The 21,036-nt window shown below is 42.7% G+C and overlaps 1 protein-coding gene across 1 annotated transcript; it reads left to right on the top strand.

Annotated features, from left to right (window-relative positions):
* Positions 1–3,404: 3,404 nt before the first annotated feature.
* Positions 3,405–20,061, top strand: ZNF622 (zinc finger protein 622; the record flags this gene model as incomplete). Its single annotated transcript, XM_080701251.1, has 6 exons — positions 3,405–4,020; positions 5,643–5,909; positions 6,312–6,474; positions 10,193–10,305; positions 18,371–18,514; positions 19,934–20,061. The coding sequence occupies exons 1-6, from the start codon at positions 3,408–3,410 to the stop codon at positions 20,059–20,061; spliced, it is 1,428 nt and encodes a 475-aa protein (XP_080557377.1). The 5' UTR covers positions 3,405–3,407.
* Positions 20,062–21,036: the final 975 nt, after the last annotated feature.

Raw genomic sequence — 21,036 nt, 5'->3', positions numbered from 1 at the left:
AATGGGGGGCTCATGAAAATGGTCTGGAGGGCAGGGAAGAAATAATGAACTCAAGAACAGATGCTAGAAAAGCCATAGAAATGATAACAGGAAAAAGTAAATCTCAAAGTCCTTTACCTTATGTAGTCATCTTATGTTTTTGTGTTCTGGGAATGCTGGAAAACATGTTTTGCTTTGCTTATTTTAGTTGCTGGCTTGATCTACGACATACTAGCTACATTTCTTAAAGTATGTGTGTCCAAAGAACTCAATTATTTCAAAAAATTTTGATAATCTAACAATCAAGTTTTCTAGAATACATAACACCATCAGACAACTTTGGCACTGCAAAAATGTTCATTTAACAAATAGTGAACAATCTATGTGCTGACACTGTTCTAGCATTGACGTATATAGCAATGAAAGGAGTGCCTGCTCTTGTGGAATTCGTATTCTAGATGCCGATGACTAACGTGTTGTGGGACTAGCTATCCTGGACTGATGTGTTTCTGGGCTGCAGGGTTTCCATGTTAAAGTTGGAAAACATGATACTGATAGACAATCTCTCAGAATGGTACCCAAAGACCACCTTGCCCTACTTCTCGGTTATTCTCGCCCTATGTCACCGGTCACATTATCATAGGGATGACCGGCATAAGAGTACACTATGGAAATAGGAAATTGTGGTCTTTACAGTGCTCTAAGGGAGAATCAGAAGCCATCTTATGATGACACTCAATCAGCCGTATAGAAAGGTCTATTTGGCAAGGAACCAAAACCTCTTACTCTTGGCTATGTAAATGAGCCACTTTTGATGGGGCTACCCTAGTCATGCCAAATATTCAAACTTTCAGGTGACTTCAGCCCTGGTGGCATGTTCATGGCAACCTCATGAGACAGAGTCAGAATCAAGAAGCTAAGCCCCCCCACCCCAAATGCCTGACTTGGAGAAACATGAAGTATGATGCTAATTTTAAGGGTGTTTCAAGATGGGGTCATTGATAAGTGTTACAGATAAAAGCTTTATCCCTGGTAAGGACTTAGAATTGAGGCTAGCCACTATTCTTGACTAAAGAGTTTGGATAACCCTCTCTTTTAAGGGTATTTGGGCAAAGATCTAAAAAATAAGGGGGAAAATCAACAAAATAAAGTAGTATAAAGAATTTCTAAGCTAAAAAGGAGAACACCAATAAAAAATGTTTGCTTAGCCTTGTGAGAAGAACATCAAAAATATCACTATGACTGATGTAGGTTGAGGAAGGTGGTTTAAAGAAGTGTAGATCAGAACTAGGGATAGGGGTAAGAACAGATCCAGCAGGACCTCCTAAAATACAAAGGTATGTATTTAAATTCTGTGAATCAGAGAAACACCCTGGAAGGTTTTGAGCAAAAAGACACACACACACACAATTTGGTACTGGTACTGGACATTTAACTCAAGGGTGTTCTACCTCTGAGCTACACCCCCCCCCTCACACACACCCTATTTTAATTTTTGAAACAAGGTCTAAGTTGCTGAGGCAGGCATGGCCTATATTTTTAAAATCATCTTTTGTTGCTATTGGCAGTCTGGGTTCTGCAAGGCGTTGTTGGGTTCTATAACTAAACATTCTAGTTTGGCTGGGTTATACAGATGAATCGATGAATTCTCCCAAGCCTTTAAAGTCCAGGTTTTCCTCAGATATATATGAGGGTTCATAGGCAGCTGAGCACATGAAATGACACGTGTCCACATAGAGATGGGCCGTTGTAAAATACGCACTGGTTTTCCAAGATTTCATACCAACAAACTAATGTAAGATGCCTCGCTGTTTTAGATTGATTATATGTGAAATATTTTGGTATTATTGGGTTAAATATAGAATTAAAAGCAACTTTACTTCATACTCCCCTCACCCCATTTTGGTATTGGGGATTGAATTCAGGCATTGTGAGCTAAATCCCAAGCTCTTTTTATTTTTTTATTTTGAAACAGGCTGAGTGTCAGAAGGCCTCATTAAGTTGCTGTCACTGACCTCTAACCTGTGAGCTTTCTGTCTCAGCTTCTCAAGTACTGGGACTACAGGAGTGCACTACCACACCCCACCCTATTTTTACTTAAAAAAAAAGGTGGCTACTATTGGACTTATTTATTTTTTTGGTGGTACTGGGGTTCCTGGAAGCCCTTCTGCCTCTGAGCTACACTCCCAGACCTATTTTATATTTTTATTTGGAAACAGGGTCTCTTAAGCCAGCGCCTGGCTTCAAACCTGCGCGATCCTCCTGTCTCTGCCTCCCAAGTGCGGGGATTACAAGCATGAGTCAACATGCCTGGTTTACCATTGGATTTAAAATGACAGCTGTGGCTTGGATCCTATTTCAATAGGTCAAAGGTTTGGCTGCTTTTGGGACCCAGCTGGCAACCTTGAAATGTATTGTCTGCTTCCTTCGCTGGAAAGGCAGCCTCAGTAAAGTCGAGGCTTGCCAGACGCGGTGGCACAGGTTTGTAATCCTAGGACTGGGGAGGCCGAGACAGGAGGATCACAGGTTCGAGGACAACCACAGCAAGTAGCGAAACGCTCACCAATCTACAGAGACCCTGTTTCAAAATAAAAATAAACGAAAATTGGGGGTGTAGTTCGGAGGTGGAACGTCCCTGAGTTTATCCCCAGTCCTATTAAAAAAAAAAAGCCTGATGCTCTGGTCTGGACTATGGAGTTTCCCTGTGCATCATTCCAGCGGTCAGGGTGAGGGCTGAGCAGTCCTCACTCTCACTACATCCACTGATACGCTCCAGGGTGCAGAGCGCGGTCTTAAGGAAACCCCGACCTGCGTCCTCCACCGGACTGTGCTCCACGACGCCCCATCCTTCCCTCTTTTTTTTTTTTCGATACTGGCGATGGAACCCAGGAGCATTCTACCTCCGAGCTACACCCCCAGCTCTATTTTTTACTCTTTATTTTGAATCGGAGTCTCATTTAATTGTGAAAGACCTCGCTAAGTAGCTGAGGCTGTCCGCGAACCGCGAATCTGCTGTCTCAGCCTCCCAAACGCTGGGATTACAAGCCCGTACGTCCACGCCCGGCACCACCTCTGCCTTTCTCGCACCTGGGTTTCCGTAATCACACTGCGCAGCCGCGAAGGAAGGTGACCCGGTTGCACCCTCCAATCAACACGCACCTCGGGTTGAGTGGGCGGGGCCTTGGCCAGGTTAACTCCGAGTGTGACTCGTCTTCCGGGGCGTGGCCATAAGTGGGAGGCGGGACTTCCTCTCTAGCAGTGATTATCTTCCGGTATCTGCCGGAAGGTTCCTCAGTGAGAACCCGGAAGTCGGAGCGCAGTGCGGTTCTTCGCAGCTACTAGTCGAGTTGAGGTCCGACGGTCTTCTGGACTAAACGCTGATCATTCGATCTCGGGCTCGGTCGCCTCTTTCTTCTCGCCGGCTGGCGATGGCGACGTACACGTGCATCACCTGCCGGGTGGCGTTCCGCGACGCGGAGATGCAGCGGGCCCACTACAAGACGGACTGGCACCGCTACAACCTGCGGCGGAAAGTGGCCAACATGGCCCCGGTCACCGCCGAAGGCTTCCAGGAGCGGGTGCGGGCGCAGCGGGCCGTGGCGGAGGAGGAGAGCAAGGGCACGGCCACCTACTGCACCGTCTGCAGTAAGAAGTTCGCGTCTTTCAACGCCTACGAAAATCACCTCAAGTCCCGGCGGCACGTGGAGCTGGAGAAGAAGGCGGTGCAGGCCGTGAATCGGAAAGTGGAGATGATGAACGAGAAGAACCTGGAGAAGGGCCTGGGCGTGGACACTGTGGACAAGGATGCCATGAACGCGGCCATCCAGCAGGCCATCAAGGCGCAGCCGTCCACGTCTCCCAAGAAGGCGTCCGTGGAGGAGTACCGGGGCGCCATGGCCGTGGCTGCGGGGGGACGAGGGGCGCACGACAGAGACCCGGCCGAGAAGCCGCCCCGGCTCCAGTGGTTTGAACAGCAGGCGAAGAAGTTAGCCAAGCAGCAGGGGGAGGAGAGTGAGGAGGAAGAGGGCCTGGATGACGAAGGTAATGGCCATGCTGAGAGGAGAAAAAGAATCGACTCCTCTTAAGTGTCCAGATTTATACTTGAGCCGTGTGTGTGTGTGTGTGTGTGTGTGTGTGTGTGTGTGTGTGTGTGTGTTCAGTCAGTTTTTAATTGAAAATGATGAATGAAGGTGGCTTAGGTGTTCTCTGTAGTACTTTTCCTGGTCAGTATCTCCATCCACAGGGGATTTTGACTGGTTGGTTGGTTCACTGTTGTAGATTCAGGGCCTAAAACCTTATCCGGAAAATGTATGGTGCTTAATTAATATTTGTAGGATAAATCGTTGCCTTTTGTATTTTGGATGAAGCAGTTATTAGTGTAGGCATAGAAAGATAATGCTACTGTTACACTATCTGCAGTAGAATTTTGTGATTCTAGTTGAGTTTCCTGTTAACGATGGGTTTACAGTTTGGTTGAATAGAACTGAACCAGGGGGGCTCAAAATCTACTAGTAGCTTGACCCAGTCTCTTCAACTTTATGTGCTTTCCTTTTCTTACCTCATCTCCTGTTAACACTGACAATGTGTGGTTCAGTCCTAATCCATTTCTGCCCCCACAGCAAATACCTGAGATGGAATCGATTTTAAACAAAATACATTTATTTTCCTACAGTTTTGAAGGCTGGAAAGTCCAAAATCAAGATGTTGGCAGATTCAGTGTCTGTTGAGGGCCTGTTCCATAGGGAAAGTTTATTCCTGATTTTCATACAGGATAGAAAAGGCAGAGGGACAAGGGCTGTGTCCTCAGATGGTAGAAGGAGCAAATGGCAAAAAAGAGCCTGTACTTCCTTATACATTAGAAGAATAGCTAGGAATCCAATGAACATAGGAAACTCTTGGAAGAATCTGAGCAGAGTTTGATCTGACAGTGTTTTCAAAGGATCTCTATGGCTAGTTTTGAGAATTGAAGGTAAGGGGTGGTAAGAATGAAAGTATACAGACCAAAAGGCAGGCGACTACTGCAACAAGTCCAGTGAAAGCTGCAGGTGAACTGGGTCCAGACAGTAGCAGAGGAGGCAGTGAGCGGTTAGATTCTGGCACTAATGCATGAGGACTTGCCCTTATGACCTAATCATATCCTGTCAGCCCCACCTCTTAATAATATCAATGATGAATACGTCAGTGATTAAGTTTCAAAGCGGAAGGGCACATGTATTCAAATTATAGCAGTTCCTGTAGCACCCTGCCACCACCATATATACACATACCGCACATACTGTAGTACTCATGCGAAGTAGGAGGTATTGTTATGGCAGTTTATAAAAATATTCAGCCAGACAGGAGACACTTAACCCTGTGTCCAGTGCTGGGCAGGGTGCTGTGAGAAATAGGAAAGAAGCACAAGACTATTTCAGGGAGTTTACTCCATACTAGAAAAAAAAGGTTAAGGCATTCCTTAGCCATACAAACTTATCTGCTGCAAATGAATAGCTAAAATTTTTAATTGAGATCTTGAAAGAGGACTTGTCTACAAGGAAACATAACTGGCCCCCGGTCTCCTCAAATACAAGACTGTGTCACCGTATGTAAATTATTGTGTCTTTGATTGCTGGTTGCCACTTTTCTGAAGTTAACTTTTTGTTTATCAAAATTCTGGTTTGAAGATTGGGAAGATATTGATTCTGATGAAGAACTAGACTATGAGGATACTGAAACCATGGACGACGACGACGTGGAAGAGCAGGATGCTGAGGAGGAAGAGGCCGGGAAAAGCCCGCCCCTAGGTGCCATCCCGGTAACGGACTGCTTATTTTGTTCTCATCATTCAAGCTCCCTCATGAAGAATGTAGCTCATATGACCAAAGTCCACAGCTTCTTCATCCCTGATATAGAATATCTTTCAGATCTTAAGGGATTGATTAAATATTTGGGTAAGTACAATAGTTTTTCTTTTTTCGTTCGGGGGATGGAATCCCAGGGACTTCTCCCTCTTAACCACACTCCTAATTTTTAAATTTTGAAATAAGGTCTTGCTAAGTGGCTGAGGCTGGCCTTGAACTTGTGATCCTCTTATCTCACCCTCCCCAATACTGGGATTATAGATGTGTGCCATTGTGCCCCGCTAATAGTTTTCCTTTTAATGAAGAAGTACCATGTTACGGGGGCAGGTTTTAAGGAAACATAAGTTTAGTGTTTCTCATCAGTTTTTGATTTAATTATTTTGTGAAAATAAAAAACTTATTTTTTTAGTTGTGCCAACAAATAGTAATGTTTTGATGTTTAATCATTTGTTTTTTTTCCTATTTTTTTTTTTTTTTTTTTTTTGTAACCAGGAGAGAAAGTTGGTGTTGGGAAGATTTGCTTGTGGTGCAATGAGAAAGGGAAATCCTTCTATTCCACAGAAGCTGTACAGGCACACATGAATGACAAAAGCCACTGTAAGCTCTTTACGGATGGTGACGCTGCTTTGGAATTTGCTGACTTCTATGATTTTAGGTAAGTCTGGGCTATGTAATGTCAAGCAAATTTGAGGTCGTATTTGCATTGAAGTGATATTAAACAGTATATTCTTAATAACCCTTGTAGTGCCTCTTAGCTACACATCTCGGAGAGAGATGATCTCCAGCCCAAACTGAAGTTTGTCTAACTTATTTTTGTTCTCTGGTTAGATGATCATGAGTTCAGTTTTGCCAGTCACCTTGTAAATAGAAGATGGAAATTAGGTTTCCAGTTTTGGCTTCCTGAGAGATCCTGAGTTATAAGCTATTTCCTAAGGGAGTTGGGATGCTTGTTAGCTAGGCTAGACCCTGGATTTGAAGGTGATTGCCCTAGAGATTAGAGGTTCCCAAAGTGGGTGGTACTGTGCTGGAGGGGGAGCTGGAATAACGTGTAGATACATAAAATAATGCAAATTTGCATTGCATCTTTCTGTTTATTTGCTTAAAGAAAGTAGATTTCTATGGGGGTGCTGAGTAATTATTTTTCTGAAAAGGAGAATAAGTTTGGGAACCTCTTTTATTTCCTAACGAGAGTCTTGAAAAAATCTTATGTTATGCAACAGATATATGTTAGGTACTCGTATGGTGTAGCATAAGATATAAGCATGTAGATATAATTACCATGTCAGGCGTTCATAGCCCAAGTGATACAGGTGTTTATAAAGTCTTAGTTTTTTAAACTTTTTTTTTTTGATATTATCTCCCTGATTTCTCATCCTTCAGTTGAGGGCGTGTAGTTGGTGGGCATAACTAGAGGGCCAGCCATGGCAGGGGAGTAGGTGGGTTGAATCTGCTAGAGACAGGAAGCATCCTCTTCCAGGCAATAGACTTTGTATCCCTGTAATGTTTCTGGTCAGCGGTGTTTACTACCATTTGACAGGTGCTTTTCTAATCAGCGTGGTCAAAGCAGATGTGAGATTGAGTCAAGAGGCTGCAGTCAGCAGCTAGCTTGGACTGCTGCAGCACTGAGTCTCTCGGCCCACGCCTCCTTCCTGTATATTGCATCCGAATTGATTGTGTAGATTTAACTATTTCATCCGAATCAGTTTCCTGCTGCTGATGACAATCTGCTCCTCCCTAAGTAAACGACAACTCTGTCTTTCTGTTTACTTCAGGCAAAAATTTTGTAACCATTCTTATTTTATTTTATGCTTTCATTAATTCCTTCGCTAGCTCCTGTCCTGTACACCTTCAAGTTATCTTCAGAATCTCACCGCTTCTTCCTCTGCTGCTACCTGGGTCCAGGTCACTTGCAGCTTTCACTGGACTTGCTGCAGTCGACTACCTCTCACCTTCTGGTCTCAGGGCTAGGCAGAGGGATCCTTTGAAAACACTGTCAGATCAAACTCTGCTCAGAATCTTCCAGGAGTCTCCTAACTTACAGTGAAATCTGATGCTTAATGGTACATAAGGCCCTATGTGATCTGGGCCCAGCCATGGCTCTATTTTCTATTTCTTGCTCTTTGGATTCATAGCTTTTCTAATGTAAAAGGGTATGGTTTTCAGGACCTTTGACTTCTCATAACTTTTGCTGAGATACTCATGCGACTTGCCCCCTTACTTCCTGCAGGACTTGGCACAAATTTCACCTTCTCATGACCCATGACCACCTTTCATAAATTAGCAACAGCCCCTAGTCTTTCTTATTCTCTTATGTTTCTTCATAGCCCCTACTGCCGTTTTACGTAATCTTTATTACTCTCTTTCTAGAATCTAAACTTTGAAAGGGTAAGGCCTTTTGTCATTGTTGCTGTTTATTGGGTTTTGGTTAGAATGTTAGTTTGAATTGAAATTTATAAACGACATAAATGGTTCAAGAAGTGAATTTTCCTTAGTCCAAATGATGTCATTTTAGACTTCATTTACAGTTTTTTCTATTGGTTCTTAGAAATGAGAAACAGTATGAACCTTACTGGAAATGAGTATTAAATGATCCTTTAACCTTAAAATATTGATGATAGTGCTCAACAAAGAAAACTTGGAAAGCAGAAGGCCTTCATACAGGGTCACCATTTTGCCTGATGCTGTTACTTAGCACTTTTATGGATTCATTCAGTTAAAAAATGATAAATTGCTAATAATTTTCTTGCTCCCAATATAACTAGTTTTAGCTTATTTTGGACTTGAAATTTTTTTTTTTAATTGAAGAATAGCCTTAAAGAAAAGTACATATAAACGTGTGTATATGTGCATACACACATCATAATTTAGTCCAATAAAGTTTTACTTAATGAGCATTCAAATCAAGAAACAGTACAATTAATTATACCCTGTTTTCCTTGTATTTCCAGGAAGCGCTCCTCCTATCTCCAATAGTATTCACTGTTTTAACTCATACCTTCATAGGTTTTCCTGTTTTTGTACTATATACAAGTGGAATCCCAAAGAATGTATTCTTGTGGGCTTGATGTCTTTTGCTCAACTTTATTTATTTATTTATGTATTTATTTTTTACAGTACTAGAGATGAAACCCAGTGGCATTCTATATTTGAGCTACACCCCCAGCCCTATTTTTATTCTTTATTTTGAAATAGGGTCTTACTAATTTGCAGAGGTGCCTCACAAAGTAACTGAGGCTGGCTGCGAACCTGGATCTTCCTCAGTCTCAGTAATGCTGGCATTACAAGCGTGCGCCACCACGCCTGGCTTGCTCCACTTTATATCTGTGAGACTCATCCATGCTATTTTATTTAGTTGTAGGTAATTCACTGGTTTGGAGCTATCACAAATCATGTCTCTATCATTCTGGAATGTATCTCTTAGCAAACGTCTATACCTTATCTATTGTGTATATATTTAGGAGTTGGGCCAAAGGATGAACATGTGTTCAGTTTTAGAAGGTGCTATCCAATTGTTTTCCAAAGTGGTTCTCTATACTCTCACTCTTAGTGAGGGATGGTTTTTCATTTCAGCCACTTGGTGGGTGTATAGTGGCTTTGATTTGTATCTCTTATGACTAATGCAGTTGAGGGCCTTTAATGTATTTGTTGGCAATTTGGAGATCTTTTTTTTATTTATTTTTTATTTTTTATTTTTTATTGGTGCACTGTATTCATGGAGATCTTTTTAAGAGGTATGTGATTCAGCCTTTTTTTCTGTTTATGTTTGTTTGGTTGTGTGGTGGTTAATATTTTAATGTGATTTTCTCCATTATTTTTCATGTGCAAGCATAAATACAAATTTGTAACATTTTTAAGAACAGATATTCTACTACTACTATACCGCCCCAAATAGTAATTACTAGGTGTCCCCTAGTAATGAATTGAAAAAAATTAAAAATTTAAAAATTGAATTTTTTTTTGTCATACTACCTCATTTTAAAGATTAGTACTTGAAAAGTCATAGTAGTAGAGCTACCGTTTAGGACACACAGAAATAAAACATTTTTATCATAATTCTGTTGGACAGCACTCTTCTAGAACTTGTTTTTATGATGGTTAAATTGACTAGAGCTGCATGCCCAGCTCTGTATTCTCTTCCTCTGCTTTTGGTAACCTTCGTAGGGAGAAACAAAGAGGAAAATTCTGCTGTTAGGTTATTTGCAGACTTTTACTATAGAGAAATACAAGTTGTTGTTATGCCCAAACCTTTCAGCTGGCGGTCTTCGCAGCTGTTTTAAGTAGCTAGAAGGTATGCTGCCACATTTGCAGATGCAGTTCATATCTTTAGTTAAGTTTGATGTAGTCTATTTATTAACACAAGTGCCCTTTTACAGGAGTAGCTATCCTGATCATGCAGAAGGGGAGGACCCCGATGAGGCCGAGGAACTGCCCTCTGAAAAGGGCCTGGAATATGACGACGAAACCATGGAGCTCATTCTGCCTTCTGGTAAGTGAGCCTGTCGAGGATGAATAGCCACGTACGCTGGATTGTGGGCCAGGCACACCTCCATCAGTTGCCTGCCATGCCGAGGGAGAAGGAATGCGAAACTTGAAGTGATGTTTGTGTTCTCAGGTGCCTGTGAACCTAGAAGCTTGCCATTTTTAAGTTGACTCTTGTTTAAAACGGAAGTTATACTGCAGTGCAGTATGGTGGCCTATACAAATGCGTAGCGATAAAAGCCTAAATAGAACCACAGAAAACCTTGTCTAGTCCTCTTCTGGTGAACGTTCCAAAACTCATGATCTACTAAGAAATCCAGCTCCCCTCTGTATCAGTGGTTTCTGTATCTGCAGTCACCTAACTAGGAGTTGATAATCTGAGGGAGATTTTGTGTCTGTTCTGAACACGTTTGGACTTTGTTTCTTGTCAGTGTTCCTTAGATAACACAGTATAACAGTTATTCACATTGTTTGGGGCATTAAAAGAATGTAGAGATGATTTAAAGTATATGGGAGGATGTGTATTGGTCATATGCAAATACAGCTCTATTTTATATAAGGGACTTGACATCTTGGGATTTTGGTATTTGAGGGGAGTCCTGGAACCAATTTCTTACACATACTAAGGATCAACTGTATATTTAATAGCTTATTTTCCATGCCCCCCCCTTTTTTTTTCTGGTACTAGAGATTGAACCCAGAGGTGTTCTACTTTTGAGCTATACCCTCATCCTTTTTTGTTTATTTTGAAACTCAGTGCTGAGGGCCTCACTCAGTTGCTAAGGCTGGCCTCAAACCTCTAATCTTCCTGTATCAGCTTTCTAAGTACTGAATTGAAGGCATGTCCCACCATGCCCAATTTTGAAGAATATTATAGTCCCTTGCTCTCTAGCTTTCACTTTAACAGTAGAATAAGATAACCACTGATCTAAGTAAGTTGAATGTAATAATCCTTATAAAACAGTATCTGATGTGGTAGATTCACTATAATGTTTCCTTCATTTTTATCTACTTTATTAGCACATTATATTACAGAAATGTACACAACAGTGAGTGTATCACATAAGAAATATTTGAAAGAAGTTTTCATCCAAACTTTAAATCCTTGAAACTTGGAAAAAAAAATACAGTCCCCAGATATGTGGAAAATACATTTTCCTAGAGTGATTGTGTTTTCTTAAGTTAGCCAAAGCCAAAAATGGTCATCCTTTTAGAATATTCTCTTATCCACACCCAGGTGGATGTTTTGGCAACCCCTAAATGTGTTTTGATTATTTTTTTCTTTTTCTTTATTTGCCTGTGTCATGACAGCTTCCTATCTGCCTTGTCCAATCTGGCTTCCACACAAACACCAGAACATTCTTTCTAAGACACCAGTGTATTTTCTTTGCCCTCTGGACTTCTTCCAGTGGAAGTTACTGCTTTCGGTGTAACTGAGTCTGTCCACCTTCTGGCTGCTCAGGTGTCGTGTGCTAATCCTTCGTCCCTGCCTTGTGCGTTGCTCCTCTGCATCTTTGTGTGTGTGTTTCCTCTGACTCACTCCCACTCCTCCTCTTTAGTACCCTCTGGAAAGCCTTCCAGAACCTTCTCCTGCTCATCTGCTGAGTGAGGAAGTCCTCTCTGCTTCCAGGAGTCTTGTGTATTTGTCAGAACACTCACTTCACACTTTTGTAGTTGTTGGCTTGCTTGTGTTCTTCCCCAAATACTTTAAAAATATATATATATGTGTATATACATACATGTGTATTTAATTGACACAGTTATACTATTTATAGAATATATTGTGGCATTTCAGTACATGTATACAATGTGTAGTGATCCAGTCAGACTAATTAGCATATCACCTCAGACAAATACCACTTTTTGTGTTGGAAACATTCAAAATTCTATTACTCTTTCAAAATACTCAATTTTGTTGTCAGCCATAGTAATGCTACTATGCTATAGAACATTAGATATTATTCTTTCTATCCAATCTCCGCTACTTCTGAGAACAAAGACCGCTTCTTTCATCTCTTCCTCTCAATACAGGGTCAGACATACAAGAGCCAGGTAAGTGTTTGTTGACTGAGAACGTGGAGGTGACTTTAGAAAGAATGTGAGGTGGAGCCCGCCCTCCACCCCGAGTCTGATCATAAAGGCAAGCAGAGGGAGCTCGCAGGGGTTTAGCATCGAATCTGCCTACATCACCCTGAGCCGTTGGAGAAGATGGCTTCACCTGTGTGTCATGGTTAAAGAGAGAGTGGCCTGAGATTAGCTGGAGGGTGCATTTACCCTGGTGTTTAAAACCTGGGTTTCTTGCTTATAGATCTGGGTCCAATTACAGACTCATGTTATTTAAAGTATTGGATATTAACCATAGGACTGTCCTTTGTAGACTTGAAAGTAGTGAGGTAACTGGTTTGGTATTATGGTACTGCAAGATACTGTGTTTTTATACCAGACTAGCTCAGGAAAGACATAACCAACAGCCAGAAACTGCCATACCCCAAGGATTCTTAGCTAGGCTGTGTACCTTTTTTGTGTATGGACATGTGCATTTTTCTTGGGGAAGCCTATAGTTTTGAGACCTGGAGAATATCCAGAACCACTGATGGAAACCTCCAAGTCCAAAAAGTCTTCAAAAATGACCAAGACCTTAGACTAGATGTTAAGTGGCCACAAAGCACAGATTTCTGAGTCAATAAAAAGCCAACAAAATTCTGAAATTTTCTTCACCTAGACCAGTGTAGTGCTTTTAATGTTCCTGCACTTTTATCATCTTAGATTTTTAAAACAAGTTATGCGTTACAGCTTAAGATGAGTTATAGCTGGGTGTGGTGGCACACGCTTATAACCCTAGTACTTGGGAGTCTGAGACAGAAGAATCACAGCCTCAGCAAATAGTGAGACTTTCATTAACCTAGTGAATCCTGTTTCAAAATAAAAATAAAATAGGGCTGGGGTGTGGCCTGGAGGTAGAATGCTCCTGGATTTCATCCCCATTACAAAAACAAACAAAAATAAAAAACAAACAAAAAACGCACAAAAAACCCAATCATGTTAACAATGAGACATGGCAGTCTCATTGTTTTGCTTCTTTGAGGAGTTTTGTAATGACCCACAAAAATAGGAGGTCCCTTAACAAACACTATAAAAATATAGCAGCAGCATGTTTATCTCTTAGAAGGACGTTACCAATCAGAAATGTCTTTTAATACACTCATTTGTGTAATTGGGTTAACGTGGATGTTATCTTAAAGCTGATTTGGTAACAATTCCAATGTGTAGAGTGCAGCGATATTTAATTAACTATACTTAGAGTTGGCTTTAACCTGGTTTCAAAAGCAAACCTTGTGATAACCTTCAGTTTAGTTGCTCAGGGTGTTTGTGAAATTGGCAAGTAGATGATCCCAGACCCAGTGGCAGAAATGTCCAGAAGAGGGCAGTAGAGCGCTTTGTTTGTGGTTCGTTGTGGGCTGGCCCAATTCCTTGCATCTCTTCACTGCTTTTCAGTTCAGACAGAGGAAGCTGGCGTGCGAGCCAACTCCTTTAGCAGCTAACTAGCCTCATGAAACTTGTTTCATCCTTGAGGAGTACATAATTAATCTTAGGACAATTAGAATGAAAGAGACTTTCTTTCTAGTACCCAGCATCTTTAGTTGTGTGGCTGTTTGTTGAGGAGTAGACAGTTGGGTAAGCAGTTGTTATATGTGAAAGCTGGACCAACAGGTTGTGTGCATTTCCATAAACTGAGCAGAACAATCTGCCGTTTGCTGGGCAGCGACACTGTGTTTTAAAGGTATTTTTCCTTGATGAAGGCCTTCACGTTGATCTGTTCTTGGTTGATCTGCTGATACTAATGTCAGGTGCTCACTGTCATCAGCACAGGGCAGGAGTAGCTCTAAACACTGAAGGTTTTGCTTCTCATCTGTTAACTATTGGAACCCGTAAGATGGATTTCCAAGCGTTAACTAAGAGTATAAGTCTATTGATTTAGGAACAGCATTCTCTTGCAGTGCTTTGGGGAGACTCATTGGCAGCTGGAGCTGTAACATCCTGGCCCAACCCTGTGAATAGAAAGTGCACAGTGCCAGGCTGTCCTGGTCTGCCAGCTACATCTCTCTTCTTTCTTAAGGCCTTGGAGTTTGTAAACTCTTACACTGCCAGAGCTGTCAAGTTCAGGAGAAACATGTTTTCATCCCTGCTGACATCCAAAGAATAGTCTTTGAATTCAGAAGTCCTTTCTTCTCTTGAATGTGACCACAAAACAAGCAGCTGAAAGTTTCCTTAGCTGTATAGCAAGCAGGTTATTCTCCACTTGTCTTGTCAGCCATAGGGACTCAAAATAACCTGATAGCATTTTTTCATGCAAATTAAAGTTCTAGATCTAGAAGCAAATCCTAAAAGCCTCCCACAGTCTCTGTATATGACTGACTCATGGTCTTTTTACACAAAATATTCCGAAATAAATAGTTTTACATATGCAAATGGAAAACTTCCCCAGAAACTATACATAAAATCCTACCTAACTTATTTTTTGTAGAAATGGCTGTTTTCTACCTTGAATATATGCTATTAACTATCTACATGGCTGTCTAGGAAGGTGTTTGATTTCTTTTGTCTTAACTAATATTCTTGTGAAATCGTAGCTTGCATTTAGGAAGGCCTTGGGTGATGGTGATGCCACTGGCCTGGGGACCACTTTGAGAGCCACTGCTCTGATGGAATTTGAAGTCGGCCTTCCATGAAGCTTGTCCTTTTTTTTGTACTGGGTATTGAACACAGGGACATTCTACCTTCGAGCTACACCACCAGCCCTTTTTTATTTTGAAACAGCGTCTCACTAAATTTCTGAGGCTGTCCTTGAACCTGGTTCCTCCTGTCTCAGCTTCCCAAGTACTGGGATTACAGATGTGTAACCACCACACCCCACTTTGAAGATACAGAGCTTGGGCACTTTCCCTATTTAGGGCCAGAGAAGTGAGAGCTTAGGCTTTGTGTGCCACGCTCTCTGTAGCACACAGCATTTAGAGATGATGTTTGCAGGGGTGAATGTGCTTGTGTTCCAGTAAAACTGAAGCCTAAGGGAGTGGTGGGCTGAATTTGGTCTCCTGGTTGTAGTTTGTCATCGCCTTGGTAATCACAGCCCCTGTGCCTCTCCCTGAAATAGGAACCTTGAGTTGTTCTCCAGTGAGTATTTTTACTTACCTTGGGTTTTGTTTTTTAGTCCAGCTACAGAAGTTCTAAAGCTTTTGGTGGTCAATACATTTGTGCCATGGTTTTCTTACTTGAAATGTACAGCCCCCCCCCACACACATACTGTGTTATAATTGATAATGGGCCTGTGATATGGAATAGACAATCTTATATTGTAATGATATAAAATATGTTGAAATTTAAGATTGGGAATTCATTTCTGAATGCACAATGGACTGATTCACAGAATTTTACCAAATGTTTCTTAAATAAATAAAACTGTAGAGAGCATTCAGCTTAATCGTCTTTTTACATTCTAGTTCACCGGGTGATTTTTATCATTTAGGAAGCACAGCAGGGTTTCTCAGCCTTGGTGCTGCTGACATTCCAGGCCAGGTGACACTTTATGGTTGGGGGGCTGCCGTGCGCATTTTAAAACGCGCACCCGCATCTCCAGCCCCTCCCCACTAGGTGCCAGTAGCACCCCTCTGGTCACCTAGAGCTCCTCTGTGGGCTAAGATTGCCCTGTTGGAGAGTTTGAGCAGGGAGAGGTGGCTGACTGCTCTGTGGACCTGACTGTGGTTTGTAAATGTCAGGGCCGTTTTGTTTAATCTTTGTTCTATTAACAAAAAGGCTGAGACTCCCTCGTTTCCGAGGACCTTTTCTCCCCGTGTTAGCAGAGATTGCTAGGGGGATTTGTAGGGAGGGGTATTGTGTGTAAGTACAAGATGCTGCGTTTTCACTTAACAAGGGCTCGCCTTTCTCGCCTTCCAACCCCCCTCTTGTCTTTTGGTGGTGCTGAGGATTGAATCAGCCTACATTCTACATTCTACATCTGAGCCACACCCCAGCCGTATTTTATTTTTCTGTTTTAAAGCAGGGTCTTATTAAATTAGGGAAGGCCTTGCTAAGTTCCTGAGCTGGCCGTGAACCTGTGATCCTCCTGTTTCAGCTTTCCAAATACTGGGATTACAGGCATGCACCACCATGCCTGGTTGCCATTTTCTTTCTCCCTTTTTGGAGGTAGGTACTAGAGGTTGATTCGGAAACGTTCTACCTCCGAGCTATAACCCCAGTCCTATTTTATTTTATTTTATTTTATTTTATTTTATTATTTATTTATTTATTTATTTATTTTTGTGGTGCTGGGGTTCCTGGAAGCCCTTCTACCTCCGGGCTACACTCCCAGACCTATTTTATTTTTGGAAACAGGGTCTCTTATGCCAGCACGGCTGGCTTCGAACCTGCGCGATCCTCCTGTCTCTGCCTCCCAAGCGCGGGGATTACAAGCGTGCACTATCACGCCCGGCATCCTTCTGTCTCAGCCTCCCAAGCGCTAGGATTACAGGCGTGCGCCACCACGCCAAGCCACTATTTTATTTTTTGTTTTGAAACAGGGTTCTGCAAAGTTGCTGAACGACCTGGCTAGGTTGCTGAGGCTGCCCCTGTGATCCTGTCTCAGCCTCACAAATACTACAGTGGGTGCCACCATACCCAAGTGCCATTCTCTTTCTTTTTTTTTATATTCTGTCTTTGTCTACCATTGGTTTGCCCTCCCTCCTTGTCTCCCATTCCTCTGTTTTACTTTTAGTAGGTAGAATATTGTTTCTTTTCCATTTTCTAATTGGATATCCTTAAGGAGTGATTTGGAAAGCTCTTTTTCTTTCTTTCTTTTTTTCCCCCCAGTACTGGGGATTGAACCCAGGGACATTCCACCTTCGAGCTACACCACCAGCCCTATTTTTATTTTTTTTTATTTTATTTTTTATTTTTTTTTATAACAATTTTTTATTGAACATAAATAGTATACATTTACACTATATTTGGTGCCCTCCCCCCCCACCCCCATTTTCCCTTCCCCCCCCCACCAATGGTTGTCCAGGTTAACCATGTCTTATTCATAATTTTACACATGTTCAAGTGTAGACCCTTATTAATCAAGACCGGCCTTCCTCCTCTCCTATCTTACCATCCAAACTTAGCTAGTATTTCCCCTTCAATATCTGGAGTCCCTCTGGTATTCTTTGTGTTTCCTAGTTTGGGCATATTAGAGGAAACATATGTATCTTCTTCTTCTGTGCTTGGCTGATCTCACTTAACATAATGTTCTCCAGGGCTTTCCATCTTCTTTCAAATGATATAATTTTGTTCTTCTTTATGGCTGAATAGAATTCCATTGTGTGTATTTCCCATAGTTTTGCTATCCATTCATCTGTTGATGGTGATCTGGGTTGGTTCCATATTTTGGCTATTACAAATTGTGCTGCTATGAACATAGGTATGCATATGTTGCTGTAGTTCTCTGAATTCAACTCCTTTGGAAAGATACCCAGGAGTGGTATAGCTGGATCATATGGTGGATCTATTCCCACCTTTCTTAGGAATCTCCACACAGATCTCCATAGTGGTTGAACTAGTTTGCATTCCCACCAAGAGTGTAAAAGAGTTCCTCTTTCCCCACATCCTCGCCAGCATTTGTTGTTATTTGATTTCTTTATGCTTGCTACTCTGACTGGGGTTAGATGGAATCTCAGTGTAGTTTTGATTTGCATCTCCCTGATGGCCAGTGATGAAGAACATCTTTTCATGTATCTATTAGCCCTTTGTATCTCTTCTTTTGTGAAGTGTCTATTTAGTTCAATTGCCCATTTCTTGATTGCACCAGCCCTATTTTTAATTCTTCATTTTGAAACAGGGTCTCCCTAAGTTGCAGAGGGCTTCACTAAGTAGCTGAGGCTGGCCGAGAACCTGCGATCCTCCTGTCTCAGCCTCCCAAGTACTGGGATTACAAGCATGCACCACCACACCCGGATGGAAAAAGCCCTTGTTTATAGCTCTACCTTGGAAAATACCTCTTCATCTCAGTGTTTAAATTTTGTTCTTTTGGAAAACAGGTGCCAGAGTGGGTCATCGCTCCTTGATGAGATACTACAAACAACGATTTGGCTTGTCAAGAGCTGTGGCAGTTGCTAAAAATCAGAAGGCCGTGGGCAGGGTTCTCCAGCAGTACCGAGCTCTAGGGTGGACTGGCAGCACAGGTAAGGCGTGACGTTGACACCTGCAGACCAACCCAAGAACTCGTTCTTCTACGGGGCTTGGGTGGCGTTGTGTTGTCTTAATGGGTTCTCTCTAGGGGAAGCTTGATATATATGTTTTTTTATCTTGGGTTTCCATTACCACTTGTGGCAATGTATATTTGTGGTAACAAGCCCAAGGCTCTGTGACTTTACAACATCATATTCCTGGCACAGGAACTATATATGTGCCACTAACTTTTTCAAAAGATAATACTAACAAAATGGATTATTTAGTACTCATCTCAGACTGGAATGATCCTGGAGGCCACAGAGAGGAATGAAGTAGTGTCCTGGTGGTTATTAAGAGCTGGAGTGTGGAGATAAGCAGGACTTATATGATATACTTACAGACTCTTAAACGAGGAGCATGAGTTATTAATCTAAGCTGGTTTCCTCGTTTATTCAACTGAGATGTTAATGAAAGGACCCATCTTAGAGTTAAGGCTATCATACTGCGTGTGTGAGATAGTGCATGTGCACAGGAAAAGTTGGCTATTACTCCCCTTTTTATAATTTTTCCATAGAAAACTTATTAAGATTCTGATGAGTAAAACTGGCCATTGAGCCGGGCGTAGTGGTGCACACTTGTAATCCTAGTACTTGGGAGGCTGAGACAGGAGGAGCTCATGTTTTGGGCCAGCCTCAGCTACTTAGTGAGGCCCTAAAGTAACGTATCTCTAGATCTTAAGGGAAGTCATCCATCCAGATAGGGGATGGGGAGGATGCAAGGCACCTGTCTTCTCATGGCCACAGTCTGTGTGTGGGGTTAGGGTAGAGTCAGGGCTGTTCTACCTTTGAGCCACACCCCAGCCCTGTTTTGTTTTTTATTTTGAAGCAGGGTCTCATTAAGTTGCTATCAGTAAATTGCTGCATCTGGCCTCAAACCTATGATCCTCCTCTCAGCCTCCCAAGTACTGGGAATGCAGGCCAGTACCACCACACCCAGCTCCACAACCCATTTTAAATGTCCTCATTCATATGCATGCGGTTTCCTTCACTATGGCTGCTTGCGAGCCACGAGGCCACTTGAATCTAGCAAAAAGTGCCTTTTTACTCTTGTCAGGAACATCTGACAAATTTATAGCTTCTTCCTTTGTCACTTTAGATGGATGGAGTCTATAATCTTTTTCAAGATGATGAAAACTAAAGAAACCAGTCCACAGAAATGTGGTAGAACACCCTTCAGTTTAATCCCCAGTAACACACACACACACACACACACACACACACACACACACACACACACACACACACCATCTCTTCTTTAAATATAAGAGCCCACTTAATTCTAGATTACCCTTGGGATTCTCTGCAGAGATTGGGCTTTCACTGCCTGCCAGCAGCAGACGTTGGCTCATTCTTACTCCCTTCCAATCACAGGAGCAGCGCTCATGCGGGAGCGGGACATGCAGTACGTCCAGAGGATGAAGTCCAAATGGATGCTGAAGACAGGAATGAAGAACAATGCCACCAAGCAGATGCACTTTAGGGCCCAAGTGAGATTCTGAGTCTGCGGGCCCGGGCAGTCCCTCTCCTGCACAAGTCTCCCCGGCCTGAGGCCCTGGAAGCCAGAGGGGGGGGGGGGGCTTTCGCCGCTACTTCATTTGTTCCAATAATAAATGTCAGACGATGCCGGCTTCCAAGTGTCATTTTCGAGCAGCGCGTACAGCTTGTTTGAGTGGGGCGTGTGCTGGACTCTGGGGCCTGCACCGCTGCTTGCAGTTGCTTTATTGCCTCAGCTTGCAGGTGACTTCTGGCTGTCAGTATAATGTAGGAAACTTGAGCGATTCGTCAGCTTCAAAATCAGTTTAACTCTGAGAATAACTCCTCACGTCATGGCACCGGGACCTGCGTGCGGGCTTCGAGACTCGAGTGGGAGCACAGGAGACCGGCTGGCGTCGCATGTGGTGGCTCATGCGGTGCTGCGTCTTGCACTGTGAGCAGGTCCGGGGGAGGGGGCGGTAGAGCGTGCCAGTGGCTTGTGGTAGAGGTTTTACATTCCTAAATGTGACCACACAAAGAGTGATCGTGCTGGGCACTTGGACTCGCTTTGCAGCGCCACCTCCGTGTGAGCAGTGAGGCTCAGAAGATAAAGGTAAATGTTTAGCTGCCATTTTAGACGGAAAGGTCACCTCGTGCTTAAATCTTAGAAGAGATTAACGGTTTAAGTATCTTGGGGGAAGGTACTAATAGATCAGAAATGAAGCCACACTTCAATTTCACAGCCATTGGGCTGCCTTTATGACACTGGAAATGTGACTTGAATTTTAAAATCTGTGAAATGGACACATATATTATTTTATGGGCTGTGAGGACTAAATAACTTTGCCAGCAGACCCCCCGCTCTGAGTCCCTGACACTAGATTGGTGCCAGAGAGGCCACGTGGAGCTGATGCTAGCCAGTGCTGTGTTCTGAGGAGTGCGTTCCGGATGCCTAGCGGATGTGGCGGCCCTCACCACGTCCCAACCAGCTTCCCTTGCCG

This window comes from Muscardinus avellanarius (assembly GCF_963383645.1).
Source record: "Muscardinus avellanarius genome assembly, chromosome: 1".
NCBI lineage: Eukaryota > Metazoa > Chordata > Mammalia > Rodentia > Gliridae > Muscardinus > Muscardinus avellanarius.
The sequence above is the reverse complement of the archived record's forward strand: the minus strand, read 5'-3'. Positions and strand labels throughout refer to the sequence as shown.